Genomic DNA, 21,753 nt, shown 5'->3' on the forward strand with positions numbered 1-21,753 from the left:
AACAGATAAGATGCTATCAATGTACAAAGTAAACAGACAAAAAAGGAGAAACTGATCTTTGTTCTTTTTACTTTTTCACTTGCAACTACAACAGGGAACTAGCTTTTCAGAAAAGTCGGTATGTTTTAAGTCAGTTGTGTCCCCTTCAGATTTCAAGGTCAGACTACTTATTTTTTTTTTTCCTTTCACATGATATATTGTATATATTCAGCTTGTGGGCAGGAATAGCCTGCAAAATCATACTGACAGTGAAAGCACATTTGCATCTTGTCTGTACCAATATTACCAAAAAGACTAGTGAACAGGAAGGAAAAGCAGCTACTTCAGCAGTAAAGCTACTTCAGGATGCAACAAGAAAGTACCTTTGGCAACTGCATCCTAGTAACTGTTGCTATAGAAACTTTAGCTACCTTTATCCTCACAATGACTTTGATTTTTCTTAACAGGATACATTAAAATAATGTACAGTGTGGAACAAGACTCTATGGTTTGGTAAATTCTGCTGTCACTGAGCTTATTGTATACAAAGGATGAGGGAATGACTGTGTCGTGTAATGCTCCTCAAAGTTTTTGAATGGGTCCTAACTGTTTTTAAAGTATCACCAGAAAAAAACTTTGTTTCCATTTGTATTGTGACATTTTACTAAAATAATTAATACCAACACATAAAATTGTATCAAATGTTTGTCTTCATAGTCAGTATGGGTAGTGAAAGCAGCATGTTTTTGATAGGTTCACCAAGCCACCATACTATCAGTGTACTCATTATGGCATGTACACCAGTGCAATGATTTGATCTCTCTGAGCTATAGTAACATTCCTTTGCCTTTATGCATCCATCACACAGTGATTTAAAATCCTTTCTAAAGGCTTAACACACCTCTTAAGGGCAGAACATGTACTGTACTGAGGAGCAGCACTTCTGTCAGATGCTCCCACAAACGCTACTTTGCACAGCCTAGTGTTGTAAGCTTCACTCAGCCCTTGACAGGCAGAGAGCCTGGAACAATATGTAAATCCACCAGAACACATCAAACAGCATGTTCTCACAGAGGAAATGAGGGAACTGCTTGAGAGAATTCAGCACAGGGCCACAAAGATGATGATGGGAGTGGAGCATCTCTCTTATGATGAAAGGCTGAGGGAACTGGGACTCTCGAGCTTGGAGAAAAGGAGACGGGGTGGGGGGGTGATCTCATTAGTATTTACAAGTACATAAAGGGCAGGTGTCAAGAGGATGGAGCCAAGTTCTTCTCAATGATGTTCAGTGATAGGACAAGGGGCAACAGGTACAAGTTGGAACAGAAGAGGTTCCAAAGAAACACAAGGAAAAACTTCTCTTCCAGTGAGGGAACACTGGAAGGGCCTGCCCAGAGGGGTTGTGGAGTCTCCTTCTCTGAAGACATTCAAAACCCACTTGGATGAGTTCCTGTGTGACCTACTCTAGGTGATACTGCTCTGGCAGGGGGGTTGGACTAGATGGAGTGAGGAAGGGAATACAGTTCCCAAATATGACTACTTCAAATGTCACTAAAGCAAGGGTATTTTGGAAGTAATTAAGTGTGGTTTAAACTACCAGAGCTAATAACGTAGTTACGTCCCATATTAGTAAGCAATATTAATCAATTCATTGCAAACCTTCAGGTTGTAAGCATATCTTAAATGAATTTAACTAGATTCTGATGATAAACTTTTCCATCTACTCTGTATTGGCTACAGTGACAGGAGAATGAGGATGGTTTACTCTTGGTGAGAAACCCTCTCACCTGAGTATGAGAAAAAATGGAAAGCAAGTGTGTCACCTGAAAGATGCTGTGGGGGCCATGGGCATAACTTTAGGTATCATACAGGCTTAGGGACAGCAATAACACACCTCACTCCTAGGGATCAGTTGTGTATTTGGAAGATCATGTCTCTGGTTAAACAGCAGCAGTAAGGATTAAATCTAAATCCACTCAGTTCTTAAGGATGCGTAATATTACCTCTTAGTCAAAGCTGTAATAAGCTCATCAGCCACATGAGAGAAGTGGACTTACTAGGGACTATAGTCTTCATTAAGCAGTAATCTACTATTATATTTATGATGAGAAATTATCACCCTACATTTTGTTTGATGGGTTAGCCGCATAAAGTCTAAAAAAGCCACATTGCAGCAGAGGGAGTTCTTCCTCTCATTGCTTGCATGCATGCATGGAGGAGTCTGATGTCTCAGGCTGAAACCAGTGGTTTTCCATCTGCCTGAGCAAGTAGCCAGTGGGGGAGGATGAAACTTTTTTCCTTGATACAAATCAGTGGCATGCATAGGTCAGTGGTGCTCTGAGCCTGTGAGCAAGCCAGCTCATGGGCACCTCCTTCCCTTTTCTCCTCCAATTTCAGCTCCTGGTCAGTGTTGCTCTTTATTAAGAGGTTTTATTTGTGTGGTGGTTTTTTTTTTCCTTCTCCCACAGCATTTTGTTACACTTGTTTGCAATTTCTTGCTTTCGGACCTGTGGCTCCCTTTGCTTTAACAAGCACCCTTCAAATTCTCTCTGACCCATTAGATGTCTAGAGTGAGATGTGCTGGGGTCTCCTAGTCAGACCTAGCCAAAGAGAAGCATGCCTCAGCAAGTCAGATGTTGGCTATTAGATGGTAATTAACGGGGAATTGTAAGTCAGACCTTCCAACTATGATTAGTCTTTAACATAACAAAACAAAAAAGAGCAATGGAAGGAGAGTGACCTGTGACTTTCAGGCAGACCGAACTTTGCTGCCTTTTTGTCCCTGTCTACTGAATGTCCATAACAGCATTCATTTAAAAAAAAAAAAAAAAAGCTCTGTTTCACAGTAGGTACTTTAATCTTGTCAAGTGGGAGGACTGTTAGTCTAAGGATCTACCATACAGCACACATGCCTTGATTGGCTGTTGAGTTGTTTTCCCTCAAAGCCAATGGGGAGTGAAAAAACAGAGAAAGTGCAGAAAAAAACACCAAGGCCTGTGACATAAAGGAGATTTAAGCTTGCCTGTTGTGACCTGAGGACTTCAGCACAGAGGTAGGCTGAGGGATACTCTACTGTGCATATCAACAAGCCTTGGGCCTCCTTGGGCATTGTCTGTCCTTTCACACCTTACTGCCAGTTTTGAAACTTCACTGTGTTTACTAGGGTGGTTTCCATTCCTCTGGAATTAGCCATGTGATAGATAAACATTTCAGCTTATTTTTTACATTCTTGTACTTAAGCTGCTACCCAAGCAGGAATATTAAAGGGTCCTTACCACAATACATTTAGTTTTAATTTTTGGCGTGTCTGTGGTATGCACTTTATCTCTCATTATTGCTTCTTCATAAGCAATTTGGTGTAGCAAGCCATAATGTGCTTTTGCAACCTAAACCAAAACAAAGTGTAGCCTTTACCTTACAGATGTCATACCTGATATTTGCAGCTGTTTGATGCTAACTCCTGGTAATACATGGACACTCCTACCTGTATTTTCAGGGCCTGAATATTACATGTGGTTGTTTTACAAATCTTTTATTGCACAGTGCAATTGGCCACTAGAGTCTATATCAGCAGGTTAGTTGGCTTGCCTTAGATTCAGCTCTTGAGACAGAGTAGTTCGTAATTATACCCCTCAGCTACAACTCTCTGGCATTCCCAATCTGTGTTATTTAAAACAAAGCTGTTTCTTATGTTCTTTAATTTCCTGTACCAGTGCCAGCTTACAGTGATGATTACAGCCTGATGGATAGATAGGCAGACTGATGCTTTTAACTTTTCTGAATCAATGACACTAATTTTATTGTGATCAATTGAACAGCATCCTGTGAGGCTCTTGTGGAGGATGTTATATTTATGTAGTTTGTTGTTATTGCCCATCCCTGTGCATCAGAAGAGAGTGCAATCCTGTGAAATGCTGCCCTGAGGTGAAAGAAGCTGAAGAGTTTGCTAAAAAAGATCTGAATGGGAAGGCTTAAATTAGACATTGAAGACACTTCAGAAAAATCTTGAGACTTCTTAGAAAAATCCTCAGAGGAAATGGTGTCAGTTGTACAATAATATTCTCATGTGAGAGTCTTACATCTGGGTTTCCATAGAATGTTTTTCTGGGAAGCAGCATTTTGTTTTCCACTTGGTTTTTTTACCCTATGGGTTATGGTTTCTGTTGGCTATGAAAGGGAGTGAGTGAGAATGAGGAGTTGAAAAGCAGGGTATTTTTTCCCAAGTGTCTCGTCTCTTTAAGAAGGTAACATCCGTAGCATTTTTGAGCCACCTTGTCTGAAAACTCTTGCACCTGAACATAATATTAGAGAATTCTGTATACTCACTGCAGAATCAGATGGTTCTTTTCACACCAGCAATCTACCGCTCAGCTGAAAAAGATATTAAGAGACACATAAAGACAGAATAGAACATGAAAAAATTCTAAATGTACTATAAACAGAAAATATTTGTCTGAGGTACTATTGCTCTCTTTCACAGTCAGAGGAGTCATATTTCCATGACCCAGGGCTTTCCAGGAAGTTGTGCTAAAGTGATTTGTGCAATTGCTCTAATGTTCTGCATTAAAATAGAGTTTCCCCAGGAAAAAACATCAACAGTGAACCTAAGAGTGACTTCGTAGCCTCTAATCTTGTGGTGCCAAGAGGTTCTGAGGAGAATATATTCAAGTGCAGTGCTCCAAATATCTCTTCTCTTTCAGACTCTTGTTCAAATGGTGAAGAGACTGAGGTCTTTTATATTGAAATTAATAGTAGAATTTCCATTTTGGCTAAGATTTTAGGCAACTTACTCGAGATGAAACCTAATTTCCAACCAAATACCCAGTCTAGGCTGAATTTCACCGTTATAGCAGTCACCATTGAGTTTCTCACAGTTTATTCACAGAATCATAGAATCTTAAGGGTTGGAAGGGACCTTGAATATTCAGATGATTTAATCTTTAAGGATAATGTTAAAATAGGAGCTATGATATCAGCTCAATGAAGCCACTTTAGATTGTTTTTTTTTGTGGAAGACTAAGGAAAGGCAGTGTGTGATTACAGTCATTTCCTCATGGCAAAAGAACTGAGCTTTACAAAAATTTTCATCTCATCTGGACACAATATTTTAGCATAAGCAAGTAGAAAGGGTTTCCTTCTCAGGAATCCAAAGAATCCGTCTCTCGGAGATCTTGAATAGTGACAGCAGCACATCATGGGCACTGAGAGCTGTACACAACAGCAGATCAGAGGTAGAAATCTCATGTCTGTATGGAAGAGAATGACAGCAGATGCTGCCTTTGGGAGAGAGGAGACTAATGAAAAGGCTGCCTCAAAAAGAGACATGGATGTCCTAGAAAGATTCAGTGTACATCTGCATAATTGAGGAGGAAAAAAAAGCTGAGATTTCTGTATTTTTTTCCTCTTATAACTCAGCAATGTTACTGTAATTTTTATTCAAATGTGACTCTTGCCAGGAAACACTAGGTAGTCAAAGGAGGAAATATCTAGAAGGAAGCATTTCTAGGCTGTTGGGGAAAAAAAATAGAAATGTCTCTCTTTTTTGTTCTTTGTGAGGTATAGTTACTATTGTCTAAATTATCAACTAATATAAATTAATTTGGCCCTACTTAAGCTGACAGAATTAAGGTAACAGAATATTCTTGTTTGTGTGGTACATTTAAATTGTTAAACATTAACCAATCTTTTTAATTTTTTATTGCATTTTCTGACAATACTGCAAACAAGGATGCTTCAGCATTCCTTTTTTTAGTGTTTGAAGCAGACTTACCTAAAAATTTTTGCTTGACTAATGACATTAAATTAATCTTCTTAAAGTGTTGAATGTCTAATGTTGGTGGCTGACACCATAGACTTGTATAACTTCCAAACCCATAGCAATATATTCTCATCTCAACAAGCAATTCAGAATTCTCGTCCTCTATTGTAGAGATTTTATTTATATCAGTATAAAATTAACATTTAAAAAAACTCCACATTTGATTTTCACACTGAGACATACTCTGCTTCCTCAGGAGCCAATTGCTTTTTTGGATGGCATTTTAAAAATTACTTGATTTCTCTTACTGCTTTACATTTCAATTTGTGGCAATATTCTGCTTTGTAAAAAAAATAACAGTGATAGAAACACTGTGGGCATTTGCTGGGAGAAAAACAGTTAAAAGTTCTATGAATTGGACACTCCCTACATGACTGGCGACATGAATAAAGTGGTTGAATATTACAGCAATCATCCTACCTGGAGGCAGTTCAGAAAATCTTGATTCCTATATCAGACAGGCAGAATATCAAGCTCACTGTCTGCCAGGACTGAGGATATTGCCCTGTTATCAAAAGGCTGCCTGGAAGATGATCTCTCTCAATGTCTCCGATATCTGACAAAGTGCTTTCACAATCCCTCTTGTTCCAACCATCTCTAGTTGTTTCAGCTGGAATTTGCACTGATTCATAGCAGGTTCATCTCTATCTGAAGGATAAGGAGAACACAGAGAGCCGGCATGACTGAAATTTCTGCTGGAATCTGCTTTTCTGCATAGCTAGATGTTTCCACCTAACAAATTCCCAAATACTGTAGAAATCCATATTGCTCTATGTCTTCTGTGTCTATGGTGGGGCTTATTTTATGGTTGGAAGGCAGGTTGTGATATGCAAGAAGTGTGGAATCTTTTCAATGGTGCAAGTCATATTGCACCATTCTGGGAGAAAGGGTGGATCGTTGACCCAGGATCTCTTCTACCTTTTTTTTCACTTAATGATGCAGTTCAGTACTTAAATACTACCACTGAAAGCTTGGGATATTTTTTTTCTTTTCTGGTATATAAGGCTAAAAACTTTATTGTAAAGAGTCTTCAAATCTAATGAGAGCTGGTGAAAATCATGCTATCTGCATGCCATTTAATACATGAATCTGCAAGACACACATGGAAAATCTTTTCCTGTCACAAATAGAAGAAGTATCATGACTCTATGCTACAGAAAAGAGCTGGGTTTCTTAAAGATTTAGTCCCTACACAGGATGAGTGCAAGGTCAGGCACAGTAAACAATTAGGAGGTTTCTCATATGACAAACACTGGTGTCATCAAGCCAGTGTCAGACTACATAATTGGAAAACCAGGCTCACCTTCACAGTATTACCCACAACTGTCACAGGAGACACCAAGGTTATGATTCTTAATAAGGAATAAGTACCAAGAGAAATAATATTTAAGCACTAAAGTTCTGTTTAGGCATTTAATTCCACCATATTCTAAAGATCTGAAACGTTAGAAGCTCATTTGCCACTGCAGCTCAAGCAATGGTTACCTTTTTGCTGTTTATACTTTCAAAGGAAAAATAAGATTGCAATTATCTTTGGTATTATGAATGTAACAGCTACTTGTTTTCTGTGGTTTTATCCAGTGAAGGAATTTACCATTGAGAATATACTCTTAACCGAGAGCTGTCATTCTCCTCTGGAAATCAGTTTCTCCACACTGAAGGTATCTATGATATATTTCATATATCATCATTCATGTTTTGCAGCACATGCCCTGAGGGATATGTATGTCTAAAGGCTGGGGAGAATCCTGACCATGGTTACACAAGCTTTGACACTTTTGGCTGGGCCTTTCTCTCTTTGTTCCGTCTTATGACTCAAGATTATTGGGAACGTCTTTATCAACAGGTATGAGATTGTTTTATTACTGTTAAAAAGTATAAAGTAAACTCGTCATCTAGTTACAGTTATATATCCAATAATTAAAGAGAAAAAAGAATTGCTGGTTAGTGAAGTGTGGTCTGTGTATCTTCTGGAGAAGGACCATCAACTGTGACAATAAATTTATTTTCTAAGGAGTGATGATCTGAAAAGATTTTAGGGTGAGTGTTTGGAGGAAAGGGAGAAAATAATGGGTAATGTGAACCTAAATGAAGCTCTCCACTTAAGAAAGACCACCACGTCACCGCTTAAACATTTTTTTACTGGCTGGTGAAACATAACTAACCTTTTGAGCCCAGCTCAAAAAAGGAAAAGAGAAGCACCACTGTACTTGGCATATCTGGTTTGTGCAAGGCATGATAATGAAAACAAATTCTGCAAATGTCAAGAATACCTGGTACGTTTCAGTCCTGCAAGCTTTTCATCAGGGACACCTGACAGCCAGAGGCACAAACAGAGTCAGTCAACTTACAGTCATGTGTGAAAGCAGTCTGCTAGTAAATGCTCATTTTGACTTGCTTTTCCTGAGATATATGAGAATTCTGAAGAACTATATATGATAGTCTGAGACTGAATGACATACTCTGTCTACGAAGCCACTGAAGATTTACTTCTGCATCTCAAAACTGCCAAAACTGGAACATGCTCAAAAGGAAGTCCAGAAAGTTAGCACTGACAGATACTCAGGTAGATGTCTTTCAAGGTACTGGGGATTTCATCTTTACATGCAACCAGTTGTACAATTTAATTCCAGAAAAACGTAAAACAATTAAATTGAAGAATCTTGAAACAACTGTATTCATTTACTTGGCACAGAGCTGCATGTAGAACTCTGGAAGACTGAAATGGTCATGGCAGATAAGAGTGAACGTCAGGCCCTTTTATTATTTGATCTTATAGTATCACATAGTGGTTTCTATCACTAGCATCAAGTTATTGACCAGGGGATATATCTGTAATATAAGCTCAACCTGTTACCCTAAACTCCAGTTACACCTGTAAATTAGGTGAAGAACCAGGCAATACAGTGAACAGCACCCAAGATTTAGTTCTTCTTATCCTGAGACAGACATCTAAATAAGGTTCAGATGAGTTGCACCCTAGAAGTATCTTTTTCTCTCTGCGAGGTGCAAAGGATCTTGACTGTAGACATCTGAAGGGTTACAATATGAATCCAGCTTGGCAAGTTTCTATGTACTGGACAAAAATAGATTGAGCTATGTGGGGAAAGCTTTTACTGCAAATGATTGTAAGATTATCTGTTTGAAAGAAAACCAGCAGAGGTATTTGGCAAAGGAGGAAAGCATTCTTCTTTCAGAAATGAATTCTACTGCAAGATATATAATTTTTGATGAAGGTATAAAAGTTTACTCTCGAGGAGATTATTTCCTTGCATTTGATTGTCATTTGCCATCAAATATATTCTATTTGGGCTACTAGCAAAGGCCAAATTCAATGATATTGTAAATCTAAGCTTTAAAAAAATTATTGTAAAATACATATTTTCTTTTAAAAAAGATTGTGCACACGGGTTAGTGATTTTACTTTTGTGCTTACAGACTCTCAGATCTGCAGGGAAGATCTACATGCTTTTTTTTATGCTGGTCATCTTTCTGGGCTCATTTTATCTGATCAACCTGATCCTGGCTGTTGTGGCCATGGCGTATGAAGAGCAGAACCAAGCCACTATTGCTGAAACAGAAGAGAAGGAAAGAAAGTTTCGGGAAGCCATGGAGATGTTAAAGAAAGAGCAGGAGGTCAGTAAACTATGTGACATGACTAGCCTTGGGTAAGTTGAACAGACGGTACTTTGGCATTTCCATTTTCTTTATTTTACATTTCTGTGATAACCAAGGTAAGAGTTTGCTTGAAAGCAGCTTAATATTTATTGTCCTGGACAGCATGATTACAGTTCTCTCTAAAAGAAAAATATGGCTCTTCCTGCTAGGATTGGGGCCATTTAGGGTTTACGTATCCAGGGTTGTACTGGTTTAACTGTATCACATATGCCAGCAGAGGAATTTATGTTGGTTGGCATATAAGACAATTTAATGATAATATAGCTACATCTACATTTGAGCATAAGCCAGTTGTTTTGGTAGCTCAACTCTGGCCCCAGCTGAAACTTATTCCAGCACCACATTAGCTCGTGTTTGTTTCCTCACTGTCTTGTTTAAACTGCCATGAATATCCAAGTTTCGTATGTGCAAATGAAGATGTAGGATAACCTGTTTGAAGCACATACAACTTAATTCCTGGATAAGTAAATGGGCAGATCTTGAGGTTAAGTTTTGCATATTATGCAAAGGATATGGATTTTTATGTTATGTTGTCAATTTAATGAAAACAGGGAGACCAAATGATGGATGTAGACATACAGCCTTAATAACAGTAGTTAATTTTCATTTGGTTTATGTGGAGTAGAAAACATTTATTAAACATCTGAAAAGAACATTTTAGATGCTGTGAGCAAGAAGACAATAAGAAAATTAGTCTGAAGTAATACATAGCACTATAGTTCAGAGAAGTAAATCCTCAATACACAATAAAAACTAATATACATAATTTTCTTTTGGGTACATATGGCTTCAGGACCTAATCCAAAGCCCATTTAAGTGCTTGGAAAGAAAATAGAAAATGCAATTCACCCTTGACAAAGTGCTAGTAGAGGCTTATACACCATTTAAGTCCTTTTAAAGATCCTTTTTGATGGTTTAATAGGTAAATGCAATTTAGTCCATGCACAGGCCTTTAAAACAGAGTAACTTTCTGCCATATCTAAGGCAGCAAACCGAGCTCCAGCTCTTACCTATTTTATACAAATTTTCATGTGTTTTGACTCCAACTGAGCTCTTCCTAGTAACAGTCAACTTTGGAAGCCACAGCTATAATTAAAGATATTTAAGAAATTCCTTTTGAAGGCCTTGATTTTAGTTAAGCCTGTAAATATACACACACACACAAAAGGAACGTTAAGCCCTGAAAGTCAGAATGTGTCAAAATGAAGATTGGTCATGGAAACCTAAATTGTTCCCATTTGTCTATATACTTTATAAAATAGTCTTTTTTTCAGCCAACATGTCTCATTTATCCTGTGCCCTGTTCAGTACAAAGTGTGCACACTGCATGACTCAAAGCAGCTCTTCTCCTTGTCATTATTTGTTCTGTAGTCTTAGGCCAACTTAGGCAGACTTCCTGACTAAAGTATTCAAAGCTTGCTTCAAAGACAACATGGCTAACATCCTCAAAGGTTTTTGAGTGCCTCTTGTTACTGCTTAGACTCTGTGTGCTTCAAAAATACTCTTTTGTATTTCTCGTACTCCTGGACAATTATCTTAATCTTATGGAAAGAAAACATAGGAGTACAGGGATTGGAGTCCATCATGTCCACTCTTGAAGTCCAGTAATTCTGCAAATCAACCCCCAATAGCTCAAATTAGATGTCTCTTCTTCCAAGAAGAGGCTCAGGAAAGTGAATTGAGTGGCTTCACCATGTAGTTTTCAGCTGTCCTTCTCAGATGTCTCACCCCAGTCAGAGCTAACTCAATTTCATTCTTGCTCTTCAAGCATTTATCAAGATTTTTTTTGCTGTTTTTTACTTTCTCATTGTACTGCTAAGATCTTGCCTTAAGTTCTGTCTCACAGAATCCCAGAGTCACAGAATCCCAGAATGATGGGGATTTGAAGGGATGTCTAGAGATCATCCAATCCAACCCCCTGCTAAAGCAGATTCCTCTCGATTAGGGGTCAAAGGAAAGTGTCCAGGTGGTTTGAAAACCTCCTGAGGAGACTCCACACTCTCTCTGGGCAGCCTGTGCCAAGGTTCTCTCACCTGAACAACAAACAAGATTCTCCTTGTGTTTAAGTGGAACTTTTTGTGTTCCAGATTATGTCCATTACCCCTTGTCCTGTTGCTGGGCACTACAGAAAAAAAAGTGTCTCCTACATAATCCTCATGCCAGAGCTCAGGTGAGCTAAGCTTTTCTTCCATCTTTCAGCCACCACCCATCCTTGCCAGAACACATCTGGTCCCACAAGACTTTTCTGCCCCTGGGAGTTATGGCAGTGGGTCCAGCCACAGTAATCCAATCAGGAAAGGTAGATAGGCAGGACAGTGGAACATCCCCTGTGTCCTGAAAAACAGTTTAATCCAAATCCCTTTTCAATAAGAGAAAAGGTATGCAGAGCATTTCAATGCAAGCAATAGGTAAAAAAATGCCAAAAACTTGAAAACTGGCTTATTTTGCAGTAAGAGTACAACATGCTTAGTAGTACAGCCTACAATATTTTCTAGATCAGTAAAATATGATGGCAAACAGAAAGGGAAACCGAATCTCATTGGACCAGCTTTTGCAGGCAGTATAAGAAGAGCACAAATATAATTGATAGGCTGGCTTGGGGACTATCAGTCAATTTACACAATTGGTCTAACACATTCCTAAACCTGAACTTAACACCAAAAGGCTTGCTGAATATTTATGAAAAGAGAGCACTTCAACATAGCAATTAAATCAATTGACTTGGAAAAAAAAATACAAACAGCCTAGACCAGTGTCTGAGCCCTTCTTCTCTCTGCCCTAAGCAGCTTGCTCATGAAAGATATTTCCCACAGGAATTAAGTTTTGTTGTGCTCTCAGCTTGATAAAGCTACGACTACTCTTTGAAATACATGATTGATTCTTTACAGGACTGTTAAGTGCCTTCACTTTCATTGGACTGATGCCTGTGGGAGGAAGGGAGTATTTTGCTGCAGGGAGCTGATTGCCTGTTTGATTCTAGTGGCTTACAGACAATAGCACTGAGGATTCATCTGTTCCTCCTGTTCTTAGGAACCTGGAGAGGCTTTTTTGTAATTCACTCACTTTATGCATTTTGTCTGGAGGCTCTGCAAATGGGCTTGTCTCCAGACCACTTATGTGTCAACCCCTGAGATGCCACACCTCCAAACCTGCTTTGTGCTCAGAGCTGCCTCTCTCCTCCTGCCTATGCCAGGGACCCGCACCTAATGTGCTGCCATGAGATGCAGCTTCCTCCTGACACCTATTGATCCTTCTTCCTGCCTGCTCATTTGCTTCTAAGGCTGTGGCTTTGTGAACTCAGGCTTTCACCTTTGGCTTCTGCTGGGTCAGTCTGTTAGCAGTCAGCTCCTGCAGTGATCCCACCCAATAGCCAGCACAGCATGGAAGCACACAGCAAAGTCCACCTTATCTCCAGTTAAACCCACCTTTTTCTCTTTGCATTTCTGATCTTAGCTGCCTGTGCTGCTGCTTAGGATGTGTTTACAGAAATGTGCCAGCTGAATTGCCTGCTGTTCCAAGCATTCCTCTGTAATAGGGGAAGAAAAATCCCTGCAGCCAGCTTAGCTGCTCTCCCATCCAGCCCTCTCAGTTCAAGGGGCTTAAGTCCAGGGGGATTTAGTCTGGGATTCCCCAGTTTGAACTTTTTTTCCTTTTTTTTGTTTTATACCAAAGTCTTACTCCAGAAATGTGCACAGTGGAGCATCTCCCTCATGATGAAAGGCTGTGAGAGCTGGGGCTCTTGAGTTTGGAGGAGACTGAGGGGGGGTCTCATTAGTGTTTGCAAATACATAAAAGGTGGGTGTCAGGAGGATGGACCCTGGCTGTTCTCAGTGATGTCCAGTGATGGGACAAGGTGCAACGGTTACAAGCTGGAAACACAAAGAAACACAAGGAAAAATTTCTTCACTGTGAGGGTGAGAGAACACTGGAAGGGGCTGCCCAGATGGGTTGTGGAGTCTCCTTCTCTGGAGACATTCAAAACCCACCTGGACGAGTTCCTGTGTGACGTACTCTAGGTGGTCCTGCTCTGGCAGGGGGGTTGGATCAGATGATCTTTTGAGGTCCCTTCCAACCCTTAAGATTCTATGATTCTGTGATACACCCACAGTTATGTTCACACAGGGTGATTCTCTCATGAAATATTGGAGCATCTTGTGTGAGAGTTCTACACAAATCACATTACTTTATGAAGCCATTCCCAATGCCCCATCATAAGACCAGGATGACAGACCTGCACTTGTGCATTCACACCATGAACCTGTCTCATTTGTTGTTTATTTTCCTGTGGCTAAATGTAAACATTTTTAATTTATCTCCTATACAACCTTAAAGCTTAAAAATGAAAAATAATTGCTGAGTGGAGTAATTATTAGTTCTGACTGATATCCTTAACTCAAATAATACATTTTACACCATCTACCATCTTCTATTTTAGGCACTAGCTGCTAAAGGAATTGATTCAATGTCACTTAGTTCATTAGAAATGTCACCTTTATCATCCAAAACTGCCAAGGAAAGAAGAAACAAGAGAAAGAAAAAGAAATCTCTTGGGGCAGAAGAGTATGGGGAAGATCAAAGGAATCCCAAGTGTGACTACGATGATGGTCAGAGGAGAATGGTAAGCCATGGTCTGAAACACCACTTCTTCCACAGTGCACTTTTCTGGATAGGCCAGGCTCTGAATCTGCAAATAAAGATGAAACTTTCAGCTGCAAAGAGGCATCAGGTATTTAATATCATGGTTGACCTATAGACAGTCTGTGTTAGAACAGCAGAAAGAAACAGATTACCACTTCACTTTCAAAATGAATGAAAAATGCCCATTAAACATTCTTTAAAAACTGTTTTTTCTTTTTCTTTTTTTATTTGCTTCAAGATTACTCACAGTCTGGTTTATTTTCTTACTTTAATTTAATTCATCTGATTGTATCTATCCTATCCCTAATAGAGATAAGAAATTCTCAGAAGAAGCCTGCAAAACTTAAAAAGAGGAGAGAAGGGGAAAACTTGCCTCTGAGGGCTATTTAAATGCTGTACAAAGATGTTATTAACATTTTTATATTCCTTTGCTAGTTGCCTTCAAGTCAAAACTGTGTGGCACTGTCTCTAATTTCTGTTGCAGGGGAAAAAAAAAAAAAGGAGACTTAAACAGGGTTTTATGTAAATGTTACGAACATGCATGGATATGAATCCACACATTCTGTATGTATCAAACAATCATAAATAGCGTCAGATAATTTGTCATTGCTTAACTGAGGGCAAAGTTTATATCAGTTTAATTTTGGTTTGTGACTAACCATGAAATCGGTTAAGTCCCTTTATATTTTGCTGTTAGAGAATTTAGGGATATTTGGCAGCCATAAAAAGCTCATTGAAAACCTGTAGCTGATGTAAGTAAATGTGACCAGTTAATGACTCCCCAGCTCAAAAAAGAAAATGTACGGAGATGGATTTCTGTAAATAACATGCAATTTTTAAATATAATAGTTTTTCTTGTTTTCTCATTGGTCAAGTGAGTTGTGTTACAAATTACACCTTTATTAAAGCTAGACTTGTTCTTTAGCTTCATTCTGGCTGTATTTCAAGACACCATGTACCAGAATGACCGTGGATTGCCAGTTTGTTTCTTAGATGAATATTTCCTTTTCACTTTTCGCCCCTGGATGTCATATGCATGAGAAACATGGGAGACACATTTCAAAGCTTATAGTAAATCTTCTCTGCAAGGCTATGTCTGGCATGGTTAGAGGGAGTAAGGCTGAGTCATCATTCAGATGCAATCTGAGCAGCTGGAAGTGTGTTGCCATCAGGAATCAGTCTCAATGACTGTGCCATGAAAACCCAGGCACGGATTTTTGACCAGTTAAAATTTGATTGTGATCCAAATGGGTCATTTTTAGTTAGAAGGGGCCTGGTTTTTGTACCCTTCCTTGTACCAGTGTCACAAAATAGCATCATTACATAACTCAATGGTGTAAGCTACAGTGCAAAATAAAATCTGGCTTCATCTTACGTGTCTGGTCTATGGATGCTGTTGAGATCTGACCTCTCTTCATGTATACTTGGCTCATGCAAAAGTTCTGAAGAAGCTGAAAATTCTGTAGAGGCCATAAATTCAGAAATATGTTCTGCCTAAATACTCTTACTCCAATAAATTCATCTTCTGAGATGAAAGAAAAGGATAGACTTGAGTTCTTTATGCATTTTCTGAACATCCTTTTTACTCTGCCAGGGTATAGGTGTGTTTAGTCCTTGGATATGTCTTCCCGATGCTCTGTCGGAGTTGCACTCTCACTGTCTGACATCAGAGTGGATCTTCAAGGCTGATATTTGAGTGAGGGAGACTGCTGTGTACTGAGGTCACCTATCCCTTAAAGCAGCCATATGCATTAGGATAACCATTTTACAAACTACTAAACCATATCCCTCTTCTTGCTCTTGGTTTTTGGTTTTTTTTTTGCTCCTTTACCACCTTCTTCCGTCGTATTCTGCTTCTTCTTCTTCTTCCCTCTTCTTCTCATTTTCCCTGCAGTTCATTTCCTGCCCCATTTCTTTATCTCTTCTTCTCCCACTGCAATGTTGCTTTCCTAGCTGTTATGAAGATGTGTGATAACGCAGTAAACTGGAGCTGGATCCCCTTCCCTGCTTCTGTCTTCCACTCCTTGTGCTGCCTTTCCAGGTCCTTTGGCACTTACCAGACAGGGGGAAGTAGAAGCAAAGGAAGTATCATGCTACGAGGTGAATGCCACCTTGACCTTTCCTATTTCAGTACATCTTTAACTGTCAGACATTAGACAAATACCTAATGGCTAGGAGCGACTATTCAACCTCTTACCTTTGTGAAGGTTGAATATGTGTAATTAAGTCTTTCTCTGAAGCACTTGATTTAAAATAGAACTTACTGCTCTCCACAGACCTTCCTCGCTCCTGAAAACGTGTTGCAAAATGTTGTTTCTCTTTCCCCTTTTTCCTTTTTGGGGGTTTCTAGACTCTCCTTGGCATTAGTTATGGTCCCAGTGCAAACTTGGTGAAGCGCAGAACCAGCCACGGAAGCATATTCAGTTTCCGACTCCGTGGCAGAGACACTGGCTCCGAAATAGATTTTGCCGATGATGAGATCAGCACTGCTGGGGAAAATGAAAGCCACCGAGGCTCTCTCTTAATTCCAAGATCCGGGAGGCGTCCAAGCGTGCAAAGTCAAGTGAGCCATAGTTCTCACCCTACTACTCCCAACTACACCCAGACGGGCAAAAGGAACAGCTCAGTGGATTGCAATGGTGTGGTTTCCCTGATAGGAGGAGGCACCGGGGCACTCAACCCAGACCCTACTTCTCCTGCAGGGTTACTGCTCCCCCCAGTTATTATGGAAAAACCTGGGACAGGCGATCTGGTGAGTACTTTATAACTTTTGTATGTGATTCATACTTTTGTTTCCTTCTAAATGTAAAAACATTGTGATATGTAAAACACGGAGTTTGCTGTAATTTATTTACATGATACATGGTCTACAGAGAGAAACCCAGACTCGCCATCCTGGGCTGGGTGGGAAGACAATAAGCTACTTCATACAGCAACATGTGTCTAGCGTCACATGAGACAGGCTCATGATTTCTGGTGGGGCTTACTCTTCAGAGCTGACTGGAGGCAAATATTTAAATCTTGGGTTTGATATGAATGTTATTATCTTGTAAGGACTTTTTTTTAAGTTGGTTTCTTTTGACATTTGAACATCTGACATTGTCTGGTGGCTAGAAAATGATGTTTATTAGGTGTGAGTCTTGCTATTGTGAGACTGTGTTTTCACCCACTGGTTGCTATTTCTTTGCTATATCTAACCTCTGGTCATCTGCATAGCTACTTGTGGAGGGCTGTTCTTACAGTCAAAAGGTAGATTCCAGAAAGTTTTAACATCCAGTTCAAATAGGACCCAGGAAAGATGATGAGCAGACTTCAAGCCTTTTGCAGAGTGACAGAATCTTTGTTACAAAGCACCGCTCCTGCGAAGTATTTAATAAGGCTGTAAATAAAACTATTAATACTGATACTGGTAGGACCCAAGCATGAATTCACTTGGAAAACCACGAGATAGTGTTTTGGAAATAGCTGCTACACAGGCAGGGCAATTTGGACAGGTTGCCAGTTTGATACTTGGGGAATTTATCTCTTTTAATGTAGATAAACTATATCGGAGCTTATCACCCTCTTTTTAAAGCAACAAAGATCTAGTCATCATGATCAGTGTCTTGTTTCATCTCAGAGATCAAAAATAGTTTCAAGTAATCTCATGAAAGACACTCTCACTGAAAATGCCACTTTAACTACAAGGGGAACTGAAGGTGAGTAACTCCATGTTGCACATATCTTCATTCAGGTGAGATGAAGCCCACTCAGACTAACAAGGTGCTTAAAACAGATTACATAGGTGAAGAAATAAGAAAATGTGATTCCAAAATGTATTAGGCAAGGTATTTCCTGAAGAGAAAGGTGAGTGAGATAGATCCCTGCATGGTATCAGATTATCAGTAAATTGAGAAGTAGCTTTTTTTCTTTAGACCCAGACAGCTTCTTCCCTTTCAGTCTTTAGATTTAATTATTTTCCTCACTTCTCTGGGCATTCCCTGCAGTCCTGCAAATAGATTCTCACACTGTATGTGAAAGGAAAGGTTGTGGGAAGCTGGTTGGTGTAGCAATTATCTGTTTTGTTGACGATTTCAAGGCTGTTGCTGCTTTTTTAGATGATCACACCTTATTTACATGATACATGGTCTACAGAGAGAAACCCAGACTCACCATCCTGGGCTGGGTGGGAAGACAATAAGCTAGTTCATACAGCAACATGTGTCTAGTGTCACATGAGACAGGCTTTAGGACTTTGGTACTCCTGTTTTAACTCTCTGCAGAAAAGGAAGACCAGTCCTGAGAACAGTCACTACACAGTTGAGCAACAGAAATGCTATTTGTAGGTAAGAGAGTTTTACTGGACCTAGCTTGGTGAAAAAGAAACCCAAAAAAAAAAAAAAAACCCAAAAATACCCCAAACATATAAAAAGCAGTGCACTAAAGGAACTGTGGAAGAAAACTAGTGCATCTATTTAAAAATGTAAAAATCTGAACCAAAGCAGAAAAGCTACAATAGATGAGCAGTGAATGTCCTTTTCTCTCTAAGAAAAGCAGCTCTGTGGGGTACTGAGACTCTCTCAGCTGTCAGAAAAAGAAAACATGTGAGCACTCAGCCTTTCACAAGAAATATTGCTATTTTACAGGATTGGGCCCTGAGGTGACAGGGAGGCTTTGAGTTCTGCTGGCATTTCTTTTCATTTAAAAGGCAGCCTCCTGCCTTTTAAAAACACAGATGTTGAAAACTGAATGATTGGGGTGAGTGAGCTCACTTAGCAGTTCCCTGGTCATCTAGGAAGTAACACCCAGGCACTATGGTAACAGATGCTCATTCACTGATGCAATGTGAAGGATCTCGTGTCTTCTGCAAGACAGGTTTGGTATCTAATCTATCCAGAAAATATGAGCTGGAGCTAAAAGCTAATTGGCAAGAAGCCCATTGCTGTAGACATACATTAGCTACAGAAACCATAAGCACTGGGTACAAATGTGCAGCCTCAGCTGTGGAGCACAGGCAAAAGGAAATAGCAAATCCAGCAGCTCAGTGTGCTCAGACTTAACTAATAAACCCATGCTTCTGGGATTTGTGTTTGATTATTTTTGCTTTTTTCTCGGTAAAATTTGAAGCTGAGTTTGTTCTTTGTTAGCTGCTCTGGCTTCTTTTTATACTCTCTTTATATGTGTGAGGGAAGCAAAAGAAAGATGTTGCAGACTGAAGTTGAAGTTACCTCATTAACTTCACTGACCTTGACGTTATTATTTATTTTGTACCAGAGTAAGCCCATGGTGAAAAAGAACCTACTTGGGCTATCTGTTGTATCTTCCCTAAGCAAGAAATAAGGAAGTAGTCCATGAAAAGCATCACTGTAATATATGTTAAGCCCTGACTTGCAACTTCCTGAGGTGTGTGGCTTCCCTCATGTAAACACATCTGAGTTGATGGAGTTTGCAAAACATGTTTTACAGCATTAGGTTTTGAAGATGTATCTGTTTAGGTCCCTCTGTGACGGAGAGATCAGACCTGTCTGCTGTTTGCCACTGAGGGGCAAGCTAATGAAAAACAGGAGAGATTTGAAACAATCTCAGTGAATGATGCTTAGGCCCATCAGTCTTTACAGCTGGAGTGGTCTGACTGGTCAGCAGTCTTGCGGGACATGGATGGCATGGATAGATGATCCATGCAGAATGGCGTCTGTCCATGCTGTCTTCTGTATCAAAGCAGTCTTGCCAAGTCATCAGAGGATTCAGTGCACAGCCTAAGCAAGAGGAGTGACATGCTATCCTTTGCAGGGAACCCAAGCATCTCTGCACACTTTGCTACACCAAATGCTATTCCCATGACACAAAAGAGCACCTGCAAGGAGTGTTGGGGAGCTGACCTTGGCAGCACAGAGGCTTACACTACACTATTCTGGCTACAAAGCCCAATAGGGTCATATGAAGGGCAAATTAGTGCAATATGTATAATCAGCCAACACCCTCCACAAAGGTGGCTGTGGGTCAGGCAGTCTTCACCTGGATGCGAAGACCAACAGCCATTCAAGTCTGAGGGGTGCAGGCAGCTTGTCCCAAGAAACCCATGGTGAGTTCTAGTCACTCTCCTGGAAATCTCCAGCATATGCTGCAGAAGACCAAGTCAGGGTTGGTCCTGTTTTTCTACCAGCTTTCTTTAATTGTTCCAGCTGCTAATTTCATCAAACTTGCCCCAGTGTAAATAAAACAAAGGCAGGACCTGGTGACTATGCTAAAAGTCATAATTGTTGGTTTTGGTTTTGTTTTTATCTTGACTAAGATTGAGAAGTTTAAAAAATGTTACATTTTTATGCTCCTGCTGATTTCTGAGATGGGAGTTTCGGCTTTTACCTTTTTTAGAGAAAGTCTATACAGTATGTAAGCAATTTCAGGACACACACAACCTACAGTTTCTGTGCATTCCCATAGTGTTTATTTGTAACTGTGTATTGTTCTGTTGTGACTTGTATTTATTAGTTAAGTGCTTAGAATAATATCTCCCTTCACAAGGTATCGATCTGTTTGAACAGAATTGGATGAAGTTAATGAGCTGTTATCTAGAGCTCAATTTGTCCTTGGGATCTGATGAGGATGAGTAAGATATCACCTGTGGTTGCTAAGAATTTCTTGAATGTTAAGAAGTACACATGAGAGCATCCCCTCTTGCTTCCTAAAGCCAACTGGAGCCCTTTCAGTAACTCTGCAAGTAAATGGCAAGGTTTTTAGTTTAGCCTGGCTCTCCAATTATTCTGGAGATTAGAAGTGGCAGAGAAATAGGCACAGGACTGAGAAGCTAATTGTTTGCAAGTTAGCAACTGGCTGTCAGTTGGTGATCTTCAATGCTTTTCCCTCTCTGGGACATCTGCTCACCAGAGCTTTGCATCAGCCCAGGAGCAGAGCAGGGCCACCTGTGACATGGCTTTGGTATGGGCAATGAGGCTGAAGTTGGAACTGCCAAGAGTCTCCCTCATGGACATACAACATTTCCTGAATTTCCTTTTGGTCTCACATATGTTTTTCTCTTTTTGGAAACTAGAAATGATGAGTATTGCTAGCTTGACAGGAGTGAAAACTAGAGAGGAGTGAGTCCAGTCTGTTTATTGAGGTGTCAAACTAAGGATTTATTTAGAGAAACTTTCTTTTTGTCTTTTTATAAGTCCTTGGCTTTCGTTGCCACTAAGCATAAAACTGTTTTGCTGACCATATTGGTTTTCTTGTTGACTCTAAAAGTGCCCTGAGGTAATTTTTTTTCCCTCCTTGCTTTGCCACAGGACTGGTCAAAAGGGAAAGTGTTAGCAGTTTCCATGTTCATAAAAAAGGTCAACAAAATAAGTAACCCAAACCCCACCACCAATAAGTTATACAGACGAAAGCTAGATAGCCTTCTGCTGCTATCGCACAGGGGAGTCACCACAGTTTTAGTTTCTGCTCACTTCAAACTTTGCTTTAACACATCCTAAGCTCAAATTATTCAGATTTGACACAAATATTGCAAGCTGCTTCAGTTTACAGTACATCTATTTAATAATAAAGCATCCACAAAATTAAATGGCTTCTTTAATGTGTGCTATTATGTTCACATTCAATCCCATTAAATATTTGTGCTAGTACCTTACTGGATCCATTGATCACAGTGTGACCTGTCCAAC

The 21,753-nt window shown here is 39.7% G+C and overlaps 1 protein-coding gene across 3 annotated transcripts in view; it reads left to right on the top strand.

Moving 5' to 3' along the window:
• The window catches only part of LOC104551552 (sodium channel protein type 5 subunit alpha), a 175,584-nt gene that overhangs the window by 50,485 nt on the left and 103,346 nt on the right, over positions 1 to 21,753 (top strand). For all 3 annotated transcript variants that reach the window (XM_061996676.1, XM_061996677.1, XM_061996678.1), the window contains exons 8-11: positions 7,502 to 7,643; positions 9,236 to 9,433; positions 13,911 to 14,093; positions 16,464 to 16,865. In XM_061996676.1, the coding sequence (XP_061852660.1) occupies positions 7,502 to 7,643; positions 9,236 to 9,433; positions 13,911 to 14,093; positions 16,464 to 16,865 (925 nt within the window). The remainder of the gene's footprint in view (positions 1 to 7,501; positions 7,644 to 9,235; positions 9,434 to 13,910; positions 14,094 to 16,463; positions 16,866 to 21,753) is intronic.

The sequence above is a fragment of the Colius striatus genome, chromosome 5 (genome assembly GCF_028858725.1).
Source record: "Colius striatus isolate bColStr4 chromosome 5, bColStr4.1.hap1, whole genome shotgun sequence".
In the NCBI taxonomy this organism is placed as follows: domain Eukaryota; kingdom Metazoa; phylum Chordata; class Aves; order Coliiformes; family Coliidae; genus Colius; species Colius striatus.